The sequence below is a fragment of the Marmota flaviventris genome, chromosome 9, assembly GCF_047511675.1.
Source record: "Marmota flaviventris isolate mMarFla1 chromosome 9, mMarFla1.hap1, whole genome shotgun sequence".
Classification (NCBI taxonomy): Eukaryota; Metazoa; Chordata; class Mammalia; order Rodentia; family Sciuridae; genus Marmota; species Marmota flaviventris.
In genome coordinates, this window is record NC_092506.1 from 82,774,344 (window position 1) to 82,788,730 (window position 14,387).

At 34.6% G+C, this 14,387-nt stretch overlaps 1 protein-coding gene and 1 pseudogene across 1 annotated transcript in view; both read left to right on the forward strand.

The window, feature by feature from the left end:
* Cep57 (centrosomal protein 57) overlaps positions 1–14,387 on the forward strand; it is a 46,139-nt gene that overhangs the window by 15,513 nt on the left and 16,239 nt on the right. Inside the window, exons 3-6 of the mRNA XM_027951378.2 lie at positions 8,592–8,771; positions 9,139–9,260; positions 11,580–11,696; positions 12,270–12,347. Of these exons, the coding sequence (XP_027807179.1) occupies positions 8,592–8,771; positions 9,139–9,260; positions 11,580–11,696; positions 12,270–12,347 (497 nt within the window). The remainder of the gene's footprint in view (positions 1–8,591; positions 8,772–9,138; positions 9,261–11,579; positions 11,697–12,269; positions 12,348–14,387) is intronic.
* On the forward strand, positions 1,312–5,610 carry LOC114105037 (Fanconi anemia group D2 protein-like; annotated as a pseudogene).

The window sequence follows — 14,387 nt, forward strand, 5'->3', positions numbered from 1 at the left end:
ACTTTGCATCATCATTGCAAGTGTCCACACAGTGAAAAGAGTAAATAAGTTCCATTTATGTTATGAAAATAGTGCTTACCTCAGTAGAGCCTGAAAAGGTCTGGTGAATCTTGCCTGTCATAGGCTCATGCCCCTACTTTGAGGTACATAGTAATAAATGATGTGAGTATATCCATAATGTATATCCATGATGTTCTATTCTTATATATTTCTTTTTTTGTTTTTTGGGGTTTTGTTTTTGTTTTTGTTTTTTTAACCAGGTGTGGGAAGAATGTAGATGACAACATTTGTTCTATATAGTTCCCTGACTACGGAGGCTTTCTTAATTAATATACTTCATTCTACATAGTGCCTTGCACATCGGATGTTGTCTATCAATATTTGTTGAACTGGCCGGGAAAGGTGGCACAAGCCTTTAATCCCAGAAGCTTGGGAGACCAAGACAGGAGGATCATAAATTCAAAGCCAACCTCCTCTGAAACTTCTTGGATTGTCTCACATGTGAGCTTTTGGGGGTACCTCATATCCAACCACAGCATGCATTATTTCTACCTATAGTGTATATTTCATTTAGGGGTCTTTCCATGTGACTTGAATGAAAATGGCACAGTGGTTCATGAACTCATAGAAGACAGAGCAATAGAAGGGAGAAAAAGTAATAGCTCATTCTTAGATCTTTCTAAGGAAAAAAAACTCTTAAAATCCATCACTTAGTCATCTAGAATGTCTTTTAACCTAGAAGGAAAACAAGTTTGTAAGAAAGAAGTAAATATGAAACTGAAAATATATACTAAATATAGCTCTTCAAATGAAGATACAAAATGTAAAGTAATTACTGGGCTCCAAAAATCTCTAATTAGGAAACTAGAATATAAAGGCATGAAGTAAAAGTTTACTATTAACTCTCTTATATAAAATTTTATTTTGACAGAAAATGTGTTCAGGGATGTGTTTGTGTACATCTATGTTTTATGTTTTTAAATATATAACTAGCCATTGGTAGAATAAAAGCATTGTATCTTTCTGATAACAGATTTCTTTTTTAAAAGAGCTCAGAAAACAAAGTACAGTTAATAAAAACTTAGTTATAAATGATAGAAATTTATGAACTAGTTTCCACCAATGAATTAACTTTGGTAAAAAAGAATGGTTTTGTTTTATAAGCATGCACGGGATGATTAAACAACCAAGAACAGGAAAGAAAAGTGTACAAGTGGACTTTAAGAATGTGAGGAACCAAAGCAACATCACCCCAGGCAGGAAAGTGGAAAGCAAGGAGTGTAATTTTAAGTATGGAGAACTTCACTCAAAATGATTTCCAAAAGAAGGCTGTCAAAATCTGAGGATAAGGAGACCCTGAGGGAAGATACCTCCACAGCTGGGAAGCAACCACTTCCCAAAAAGAGAAAGGAATCTTAATGTTCCTAATGAAGTTGAAGAAAATGACACTGTCTTTGTAAGTCTTCTTAAGATCAGGACTTATTCTTAAAACTAGAGAGAATCAGAATCAATTAGCCATGGATCAGATAGTTTTCTAAAAGAAGCTATTTTGTTTCCTGAGGAAATATCCTTCTTATCCCAGAGTGATAGAAGAATTTCTCCATAGCCTGGAATCTTACACTGAGGAACATGACAGTTTGAGGAACTGCCTCTTGTCCTGTGAACGTCTGCACAATGAGGAAGCCAGCGTGGGTGGATCTTTCTCTAAGAGCCTAATCAAACTGCTTCTGAGGATTGACATATAACCTGCTATTATCAAAACCTTATTTGAAAAGTTGCCAGAGTATTTTTTTCAAAACTGTGAGCAGTAATGAAATCAACATGCCTCAACTCATTTTCAGTCACCTAAAATGGCTTGACAGAATCGTGGATGGCAAGGACCTCACCACCAAGATTATGCAGCTGATCGGTCTCACTCATTGTATCTGCAGCATGACTGTTACCAGGCAACCTGAGATCTTAGGGGATGCCTAGCATGCTGATGACCTATTAATGGAGAATACTCCCCTCACTGTCCCAATCCTGGATGTCTTTTCCAGCCTCCAACTTGACCCAAACTTCCTATCTAAGGTCCACCAGTTGGTGATGGGTCAACTGTCCTCAATCAGATTGGATGGCTTAAACCTATGATAGTCAAGTTCATTCTTCATTTCCTGACAGCCACCAAAGCATGTGAGGTAATTTCTGAGCTTCGGGAGTAGCTGGATCCACAGCATTTTATTTTGACATCATAGTTTCAGGCTTCTCAAATCAAGTAGGAATGTGAAGGATGAGCAAATCCTTCTCTTTGATATCTTAAAGTTGACTGTTAGATCTGAGAAAATCATTTCAGAAGACTGGATTAAGGCAATTGCAAACATTGCCCCAGTGTCTGAGCACAAGAATTTCAACCAGGCAATGATTTTCATCATTTATAGCACCAACACTCAGGCAAAGAAGAACATTGAAAGGGTACTAAAAATGATTAAATCAGGCTGCATTCAAGATTAGTTTCTTTCTATACTCATTATAGATATTGAATATTCTGAAGGTTATTTGTCTATCCATTCTGTTGCTTGCTCAGAGTTTGTTCTACACTCAAGATCAGAATATAAATTTGTTTGGCAGTCAGTCTCCTATAAATTAAATGCTCTTTTAAGTTTTTTATCACTGCCAGCAGGAAGCAGTTGGTGCCCTATGTCTACAGTGACCTACGTCTGCAGTGGGAATGAAATGGAAGTTGATACTGCATTGTAAGCCCTCCTTGGGTTGTTAGTATTAAACCCAACTCCTATGAGGCTGAATGCCATCTTTGTGAAGCGCATTTTAAGATTGTCTGGATAATATGTCCCCTCAGCAAATACGAAAACTCTTCTATATTCTCAGCATTCTGGCATTTAGCAAACATCATGAAGCCAGCAGCCACATCCAGGATGTCATGCATCTGGTGGTACAAAAGCAGCTCTCTAGCACCATATTTAAGTACAAACATATTGGGGTTATTTGTGGTGTCAGTATGGCTGGTATCGTGGCAACAGAGAAGTAAATGTACTTTGACCCAAAGGAGAGTTGACCTGAGCTGAGCAATGAGTAGTGTACATAGGTGACCTCCTTGCTGAGGTTGGTTCATTCTTGTAGTGAACAGTCTCCTCAGGCCTATGCACTTTATTATGAGGAGTTTGCCAACCTAATCCAAAAAGAGGAGCTGACTTGAGTAACCTTGGAATGGATTGGACCAACCATCTTTAATGATTTCCAAGATGACTTAGTGGTAGACTTCTGTGTTCCAGGAGGTGACTTTCCATTCCCTGTGAAAGCTCTCTATGGACTGGAAGAATACTATACTTGTGATGGGATTTTCATCAACCTGCCACTGTTCTCTCAGAAATTCTCAAAAGAGGGTGGTCCAATGACTTCACAGGAAGCAGGCCAAAAATTAGTGTCTCCATTGTGCCTGGCTCCCAATTTCCTGTTTTTGAGACTTTGCGTGGCGAGACAATATAAAGGAAATCTGGAGGAGATTATTGGTCTCTTACATTGTCCTATATTTCTTACTGACTTGGAATCTGGAGAGAAGTTAGAGTCTATGTCTCTTAAGGAGTGTTCATACATGTGTTCACTCATATTTCTTACCCTCAACTGGTTCCAAGAGGTTGTAAATGCCTTTTGCTGACAAACATCACATGGGATGAAGGGCAAGGTGCTCTCTCGACTAAAGGACACTGTAGAACTGCAGGAAATCCTGGAAAAGTACTGGGCAGTCACCCCCAGACTATGTTCCTTCTCCTGCAAATTTTGACTTGGAAACTTTAGATATAACACCTCATAGCAGCTCTTCTGCTTCAGAAAGAAAGAGAGAGAGAAAGAAGGAAAATGGGGAAAGATAAGATAGAGGAAGGAAACAAAAAGCAGGTGGCTGCAAAGCACGCTCCCTGACACATTTGCAAAAGAAGATAATTCGGAATATGATGCTGTGCCGACTGGTAGAGGCCAGTAGACAAGGAGCTCACAGGGAAGGGAGGAAAGACATCAGTGTCACTACAGAATTACAGTGTATTTTTCTGAGAGGCTAACATTGAGGCCTTCTGTTCTGCGTTGTGAACTTGTGACCAAATTCATCGTAGATACTGAAATGCACACTGAAGCTACAGAAGTTGTGTAGCTTGGGCCCGCTGAGCTACATTTCTTTCTGGAAGATCTCTCCCACAATTTAGATAATATGCTGACACCATCTCTTACCAAGAGAAACCCATTTCTCAAGAATAAAGGAAACCAGAATATTGGATTCTCACATCTCCATCAGAGGTCTGCCCCAGAAATTGTTCATTGTGTTGTTCAGCTGCTGAACCTGATGTGTAACCATCTGGAGAACACAACTATTTCCAGTGCTTAGTTGCTGAGGATCATGGTGAAGTTGATGGCCAGGAGTGAAGGCTCATGAGTACCACATAATGGCTTCCTGTTGTCAGAGCCCACTGCAAATTTTTCGTGGATTTTTTGCTTGGAGCGGAATTTTTCACATTGGAAATCATAATTTACTGTACTTAGCCCTCGAGGTCCTAACTAGCTGACTTAAGCAAATAGAACACAAGCAGCCATTGGAGGAATTGGTCAGTCAGAGTTTCAGTTACTTGCAGAATTTTCATCCCAGCATTTTTAGTTTCCAGTGAGGTCTTTAGTTCAGCAGATTTTCAATGGTACTTTTGGAGAAATCTATAACTCCTGCTCTGAAGAAAGAAAAAATTGCTTCCCTGGCCAAACAGTACCTCTCTCCAGTGTGGTCACATGGGGAGAAAGAGAAGAACAGCTTCTTTAGTGAGCAGCTGCATACATGATATACTTTGCATCTACCTGGAGCACACAGACGATGTTCTGAAAGCCATAGTGGAGATTACTAGTATTGGTGTCCCAGAACTGATCAACTCTTCAAAAGGTGCATCTTCCGCTACATTCCATTCCCTGAGAAGGCACACCTTTGTCATTTTTTTTCCGCGTGATAATGCTGAACGTGAGAAGACAGTGAAATCTCCAGGCTAGCACAGCAGCAGACTCAATAGCAGATTCACGAAGAGAAGCTCCTCTGCTGGAACATGGCTATTTGAGACTTCAGGGTCCTCATCAAGCTTATGAAAGTATTTGATAATCATCATATTCTGCATGTATGTTTGAAGTGTGGGCATCTCTTTGTGGAAGCATTTCTGAAGCAATGTATGGTCACTCCTAAACATCAGTTTTTGAAAACACCAGTGTGCTGAGCTTACTGGAAACCTTCCAGCTGGATGTGAGGCTGCTTCACCACCTGTATGGGCATTCCAAGATTCACCAGGACATGAGACTCATCAAACATGTGCTCAGAAAAACCCTGGAGCTCTAAGTAGTTTGCAGAGTCAAAGCCATGCTAGTCCTCATCAATTGCAGAAAGGCTTTCTGGCTGGACAGTCTTAAAAGCTGGGACTTGCAAGGTGAAGAGATTATGTCCCAGAATTCCCAGGAAAGCACAGCAGATGAGAGTGAGGGTGGCATGTCGTCCAAGATTACTAAGAGCACAGCAACAGAAGATGGTGAAGTAAATGAAGCAAGTGATGGAGAAAGGAGCCATATAGTAATTAGAGTGATGACAGCTCTGATTAGCTCCTCAGAGGCTGCTGCCATCTTTCCCTTCTCTGCCAGCTTCTTCCCATTTTGTGTTCAGGGTTTGAAATATGCTCTTTCTGTTTGGAGGTATCCTGTTTTGTATTCTAAGAGGGGGTTTATTTAAATAGTGTGTGGATTTCACAGATTGTCTAGCATAGTCAAAGTCCCAGGGATCCCAGGGAAGCATTATTTCTGGTTTGGATATATGTGGCTGTGCTATGCTGCATAATAAACTCTCTGAGCCATGATTCTGGGTTTTGTGAACTAGTTTTGAAACTGATTTATTCTAGAATTTAGGCTTACATCACTTTAACAAATAAATTCTAAGTTTTTCCTTAAAAAAAAAAGAATGTGAGGAACTAGGGATTCAAAGATAATCAGCACCCAGCATTTTCACTTCATCTTTTTTATTTTTTAATTTTTTTCAATAGCTTCATTCTCTTTTGCCGTTGACCAGCTTCTTCAACATAGCAAGAATCATGGCCACCATATTTTTAAATTGAGCTTAAATTGATAAATTCTAGCTTTAGCTTTTTGGATAAAAGTCCCAAGAAGATAGCTATTGTCTGGGTGTCTGCTATGGATCAATTAGCAAGATTTGTGAAAAGGTAAAAAAGGAATAAATCAGAATTACAGCCATGTTAAGGTAAGGAGGAATTCCCAGGAAAAGAGATGTATAAGTTAGGCAAACAGTTCCCAAGAGCTGTTTTACTTATATACTAAAATATAGTGAGCATATTAAATTTAAAACACACACACATACACACACCTTAGTGGTTTAAAAGAGGTTAAACTTAGTTGACATCAGAGGAAGTTAAACTGATATCTGAGCTCTTTTCCTGTACCTTTTCATATCTTCTTTGAGCTGTTTTTGGAGTTTTGGGTTTTTTTTCCAGATTTCTAGGTATGTGTATGTGTATTTCATGTCTGCTTTTGTTCCAGTTACGTTGTAGTCTCATTGAGGATGATGCCAGCAAGAATAAGTAAACTATGTGTAATAAAATCTGTGATTCTCCTACATGGGGCCTGTTATGTTCCAGGCATTAAAAAAAAAAAAAAAAGATGGTGAATGAACAAATTTCATTAATAAAAGGAAAAGTGTACCTGGTGTTAAATAAAAAGATTTGTTTCTTAAAAAGTTGGCATCTCTCCCTCTACAGTTTACATGAATTTTCATTTAAATTGACACTTAGGCAAAATGATTCTGAATTAATTGATAGGAATAGTTTTGAAACATTTTAAAGATGTCTGTAATATGGCAAGGTGGTGCCAACATTGAAGTTTATAAAGCTTTAATAATTAAAAAACTTTCATAATATTAAAAATGCCAAAATAGATGAAAGCTCAGAAACTGTCTTGGGGAAGTAGATATGAATAATATTTCTATATATCGGTATATGCATGAGTTTAGTATATGATAAATTTGATGTGTAAAGTTATTCCTCCAATAAAAATATTTTACTTAATATTTAAATGTAAAAATGTATGAAACTAAGAATAATGAAAGAAGAAAAGATATAAAGTTTTTCTAATGTGAGATTGGGTTCTACATATAAAGTAAATACATAAAAAGTAGAACTTGAGAAAATACTAGATAAAACTATATGAAAAATCAGAAAACCTATATATTAAAATAACAATAAATACCAAAACTAGGATTAAAGGAAGACAATAAAATAGAAGGAAGGAATCTTTTTCCCATAAGAAAGGATAAAGGAAATTCTTGGAAAAGAGAAGATTAGCCAAAAATGTATGCAAATATATTTAAACTTTAATTGGTAAGCCAGATAACCAGAAATGTCATGTTTTTCTTATCAGAATGGCATACATTTTATAATTAAGTCTGTTGGCGAAGACATACTTCTGATGAAAGTATAAATTGTTGAAATCACTTTTGAAGGTACTCTGTTTCAGGAGTCTTTAAAAAGTGACCATTTTTTTACTAAGAAGTTAATTTTTTTGTTTTTATTTATCAAAAGGACTATCTGATTATATGAACAAGTGTTCATTGTTTAAAAAGCTAAAATTAAAAGCAAAATTTAGAAATATTTTCATCTCAATTTATCTCACATATGTAGAAAAAGATTGAAAGAACCAAAAATGACAGTTGTTCTCTCTGGGTAGTAGTATTATTAGTTATTCCCTGTAGTTCTTACAATGAATGTGTATCATTGTCTAGAGTCAGAAACTTTCGAGAAAGTGTTTACAGAGTGCTTAAAAAAATGCAGATTAAATAAAGTCCTTTGTATGCTTGACTGCTTTAACTCTATAAGTAGAGTCTACATGTGATCCTATAAATAACAGAAAAAAAGATTCAGACAATTCATATGTACTTTGGGACAGTTGTATGAATTTCTCCATGATTAGCCAAATTTTTTGGACCATATTTTAAAATCCTTGAAATGTTTCTATCATAGTTATGGGGTTTTTACTCTTTACTTAGAACATTTCAGAGACTCAAAAAGATATCTTAAAAAGGATTTTTTATTTTTTGAAATATGTGTTTAATTGTCCTAAAGAAAAATTAAATAATTTTATGTATCAATACATTTTTAACAAAGGAAATATTTTTAATAATTTACTTTTATTTTAAGCTTAATTGAACTGCATAATAGATTAAATCTTTTGAGAAAATTAAAAATTTCCTACACACTATAAACTTGATTTTTATTATAATTTTCTGCATTTTCAACTTATTTGTAATTTCATATAATATTCAACCAGAATAAATTAACACTAAAATTGGAATAAATTCTTTTACAATTTCATGTTTATAGGCTATTAAAAATAACCAATAAACAACTTGAGTAAGAAAAAAAACAAGATTTTTTTTATTTTTTTTTGGATAATGATTAGCATTTTGTTGTTCCCAAAGAATGATTCTCCATTGGACCCAGTCATCAATTTTTTTTCTATTTTTTTCAGTGATTTTCATCATACCTATTGTTATATTATGGTATTTGCTTTATACTTGGCAGCCATCTTTTCTGCTCTGAAGAATCTTCAAGATAAGATCCGTCGCTTGGAACTTGAAAGGATTCAGGCAGAAGAAAGTGTAAAAACCTTGTCAAGAGAAACCATTGAGTATAAGAAAGTACTGGATGAACAGATTCAAGAAAGGGAGAATTCAAAGAATGAAGAATCAAAACACAATCAAGGTTTGTTTAATTCTGAAGGAATTAAATTCTGTCAAAATAAGTATTGTAAAATTATTCTGAAACTCCAAATTAGCACTTTCTAGTGTACATTGTCTTCAAAACAAAATTACATTATATTCCAGGTGCATTTTAAGGAGTAAGTGCTGACTGATGTCATGCATTGTATTTACTATAAGGTAGATTTGACCAGCATATAGAAGTCAAAAAAAGCTTCTAGAGCAACTGCAAAGTAATTCAAAAAGTCTTCTAGGGCCACTGAGATATGCCATTTATATTGTAAACACCGTAGATCCCATTCCTGTTAACTGCATGTTAAAACTATTCTATAGGTGAGCTGATTTCTACTTTTCTTATGTATTCATTTTAGAACTGACATCCCAGTTATTAGCTGCAGAAAATAAATGTAATCTTTTGGAAAAACAATTGGAATACATGCGAAATATGATAAAGCATGCAGAAATGGAAAGGACATCTGTCTTAGAAAAACAGGTATGGCACCTCACAGACTGATACTCAAGAACGGAACAGTTCTTCAGAAAATTCATTTAAATTGAATTTTTTTCTCAGGATGAATTATGCTGTTATAATAGCCTAGAACTGAAACTTCTTGACATAAGTTATGGTATTAAAAGGTTAGATTGGCTCTTTTTGCTGTTATTGTATTTGACAAAGTTTTAAATTGGGAAAATGCTATAGTTAATTATGAGATATTTTAAAGTCACAGTAACATGGTCTGCATTATAAAAAGTGTAAGTAAGCATTTAACTTTCTGAACCTCTTTAATATGTTTAAAGAGTCAAATGAAGCAAATTTGATGGTTCATGATTCTTTTATAACTCTTTACAATTGTTATTTTAACAAAATATTTCTGTTGTGTTACACCAGAGGTCTTTCATGTTTAAGTGACTTGCACATTTGTGAGAGGATGTTATCATCTTCTATCTACAACATATTTTTTAAAGCATCCCTCTTTTTCCTGCTGTGACTGGAATTTGAATTTATCATGAACACCATGACTTCTGAATATCTTCACTTTATTCACAGTTGGTTTACATGCTTGACATGAAAGGTGCTTTACAGTATAAAAGAGAAAAAGTATATATGCTTTCAGTTGTAGTTGTAGAGGCCAAACTTGGAAATATCTGAAAAATCATACAGCAGTATTTGAAAGGATGTCTCATACATATTCTACATCTCTTCACTGTGCTCCTGAGTTTATTATGGTGACCAAGTATTTTTGTTTCTAACTGGATGAAAAAGTTCTATCCATTCATTTTTGCTCTTTTAGTGTACTATTATTCTATGGTTTGTATTTCTTCCTTTGATCTATTTAAGCACTAAACAATTATCAGTTTTTAAAAAATTATTTGACATTTTCACAAGTTAATCTTTTTGGTTCATCTACTCATTCCCCCTTCTGGTGTTTTCTTTAGGGGAGCATTTATTTTCTTTCTTACTGCAAACTTATATTCTTTGGAGTTTTGTTGGAAATTCCACACTTTCTAAATTATGTGGGCAGCCTTTATGAGGCAGATGTGCATTTGCCTTTGCTGTCATTTAAATGGGTTTTGCTGATTTGAGGCCAGATTTTAGTTACTATATTGGTGTGGTATTCTTGATCATTGAGGTTTATACCTGATTACAGGAAGAAGATATCAGTACAGCAGTTAAGGTAGTGAGTTGCCCAGGTATAAACCTGCCCATCTTATGTGCCAAATCTCCTGTACTGCCTCATGTGATATTTGACTTCAGTATTCCTTTATTTGCTTTTGGTTCTATGTAACACTTTATTATAATTTGCTGTGTTTTATCTAACATTTCTGTGACAGGTGGGGTAAAGGGAAAGGGTATTGGTTTATTAAGAAAACTTTTGAGATATCTTAACTAATGTACCTGGAAGATAAGTAGTAGACAGAGAATAAATATCTTGATTATAGTTGTTGATTCATCAGTAAATTTTAAATACCATTTTTAATAAAGGTAGTTTAATAGAAATGGCACCAATACTGGAAGTAAAGTGTGGTTTGTGCTAATTTTTAAGTTAGTGTATTCTTCAAGAGCTTCAGATATGCACCAGAATGTATAGAAGGAAATTAGTAGTTCACACAAATTAATGATAAATTATTACCTTGTATTGTTTTTGTCTTTTTCAAAGTTCTTTTAGTATGATTACCTATTGTCATTGACTTGCATATGAAGATACAGTGTTTAAAGTTCAGGTACTTAGCTATGACTTTCTTTTAATAGATCTTAATTTACTATATTTCCACTTCTTACCCTAGTAAATGGTTTACCCTGTCACTTTTGGTCCTTAAGTACATATAGAAAGCAGGCTTTTCAAACCTCTTACTCTAAATTTGAAGTAAAGAAGATTAAAAAAGAAAAAACATTTTAAATGAAATTTGGAGAGAATCTAAAAAGACACAAAACCTCTAATTATTGCCTTAATTAAGAGATTAACTACTTAAGAGTACCAAACTAATTGTAATACTTACTATTTGTGCATTTACATGGCCTGTATGTCCAGGAAATCCTTGCTGTCCCAGGTGTAAAGACAGTCTCACTATGTAAAACTACATGTATATAAAATAATCTACAGGAACGACAATATTCCCTTCAAATTATAAACTCATTATTTTATTCCCCGTTGTTTCAACCTAGTGTTATGTTCCTAGAACTTCTCTGTATCTAAGTAGTTCTCTGAAAGGCCAGACAAAAAGCATACTGTGTATTCAAAGATATTCTCAGTGATAATTTCTGGTTTTTTGATCATCAAATTATCATACTGTATTTAATAATATTTTCCAGGTTTCCCTAGAAAGAGAACGACAACATGATCAAACACATGTTCAAACCCAACTTGAAAAACTGGATCTTCTTGAACAGGAGTATAACAAACTTACCACAATGCAGGCCCTTGCAGAAGTCAGTGAATGTATCTTTTACTCAATGCATAATACTGGGTGATCATTTTTTTAAATTAATTTCATATCACTGAATATTTATTAGCAATAAGGGATCTTGTAGCAAAGAAATGTATAGGAGTTTCTAAAAAAGAAAAAAGATTGGAGAAGAATATTCAATCTTAATGGGCATAAAGAAGTTCTTTTCGTAATTTTTTAAAGATTAAATGGTAACTTAAGGCTTGCACCACTTGGTTTAAGTTGTTCTCTGCCCTATTTTGTTTCACTTGGGAGGTATTTAATGCCACTAAGTGAAGTTTCAGGTTAACAGCGTCAAGGTAACTTATTTACTTTCGTGTAGACCTCTGCTTTTTGGCTATAGGTTTTACCTATAATTCTTTGCAGCTACCTCATAAATGACTATTAATTGATCGCAAGAGTATATCATGGATGCTGCTGAGCCCAGAGGCATTATTGGAGTGAACAAGTTTATATTAACCATGCTTAAAATTTATAACATTTCCTGTTTGGTATATTAAAATTTTATAGGTAAGATACTTTTCACTATTACACTTTTTGATATTTTTATCACTAGAAAAAAATGCAAGAATTGGAAGCAAAACTCCATGAAGAAGAACAGGAAAGGAAACGTATGCAAGCTAAGGCAGCTGAGGTAAGTTGAAATAGGATTACATAGGCTTTACATTTTTACTATTCTGGATATAAATATAGATTATTTGCTCTTTAGAGTAGTACAGTATATAAATTCTCAGATATAATTTAAGGTAGAAAATTATGAACATATGTTTTAACAAAGAATGAAAATTTGAGTAGCTATTTAGCATGTTTCAAATTACACATAATAAAGTAATGTATCATATAAAACTTAGGTATCATGGGCACTATAGGAAATGATTGAAAACCAAAATTGAATCTCTTAGCTTCTTGGACCAGGAGCAGAGGCACATGCCTATACTCCCAACAACTTGGGAGGAAGAGGCAGAGGGTCAAAAGTTTGAGACCAGCCTCAGCAACTTAGAGAGACACTTTCTCAAAATAAAAAATAAAAAGGGCTGTCACTGTAGTTCAGTGGTAGAGCAACCCTGGATTGTGCCAAAAACATACACACTAACATACACACATATACACACACACACACACACACACATATACACCCACGCTTCTTGGGCTGCAGGTATAGCTCAGTAGCAGAGCATTTATATAACATACGTGAGGGTGCCCTGGGCTCAATCCCCAGCACTCAAAAAACATATGAAAGTAAAGAATAAACCACAGATGTACTTCTTTTTGTAAGACAATCAAGAAGATATCAGTACAGCAGTTAAGGTAGTGAGTTGCCCAGTAGCTAGTGACTCAAACAAGTTCACAAAGTTACCACATCAGGAAAATGAACCTATTTTAAGTTTTTTTATTTTTTTCTACAGTGGTAACCAGGTTGAATAGGTGAGGCAGTATGGATTCACAAAAACACTGAGAAATTTTTATGTATCAGTCACAACTGAATTTCTAGAGATTTAGATTTGAAGTAAGTCTTAAACTCAATAAAATATAACTTTTTGTGTTTTTTAAATTTAATTTTTTTTAATTAATTATGTGGTGCTGAGGATTGAACCCAGTCCCTCACATATGCCAGGCAAGCATGCTACCACTGAGCTGTGACCCTAGCCCAAACTTTAGTGTTGTTAACTGGAGACTACCCTTTTGAGGTTATTTGCTCAGATATCTCCCAGATATTTTTCTCACTTTGCCAAGATCTTTAAGTTGATGACATTTATGTGTACCTTTTCTCAGTATACAAGAAGTGGGTCCTGATTCCAAAATAATTAGGAGTTCAACCTGGCAAAGTGTCCTGGGTTCACCTCATAAATGTGATTACAGGAATATTAATGTTTCCTATTCTAGTTCTCTGACTGCATTAATTTAATATATTTTCAAATATTTACTTTTGGTTAATTTTTAAACTGATCTATTTCTTCTCATTGTGCTTTCTGAGATATGTAACCCCATGGCTTTATTTTTGACATTCAACAAATTTTCTCTGCCTATTCTGTCTTTAGGGTAGGCTCCATGTCCTCTCTTGTAGCATGCAGACCTATGGATTATGCTGTATATACATTGTGGTTTTGAATCCACTATATACGAAATACAAAATTTTATAAGTTCATTATTTTATGAAGTTTAAAAATTAATTCATGATACCTTGGCTTTCCTTTTCATTTAGCTGACAAAAGTAAGGACCAAAGCACTTAACTGCTGAGTAATGTATTATCGGTAGAGGTTTTGAGTTCTGATAGAACATTATTATTGTAGAAAACATGACCAATGATATGTGGTTTGAAGTCTAGCTAATTCTAATTTGTATAATCTTGGTCAAGCTAACCAATAAGAGCCTAGATTTTTCCATTGATAAAGGAATCTTCATTTTATATCTTAGTTTTGGAGAGATCAGATGAGATAAGTGATAATGAAACCCCCCAAATATGTTAAAATTCTGGCACACAAATATAAGACAACTGCCAGGTATAACTAAATAAGCTAGAATTTTAAAGAATTCAGAAAAATTCTTTTGTTTTCTGTTCATGCTCATTGGCACAATAAGTCTTCTAGAGTAGTAATATTTTATTCATTATGTTCCATCTAGTCAATTAACAATGTATTAAGCGTTGTTTATGTGAAAGTGTATAAATACTCT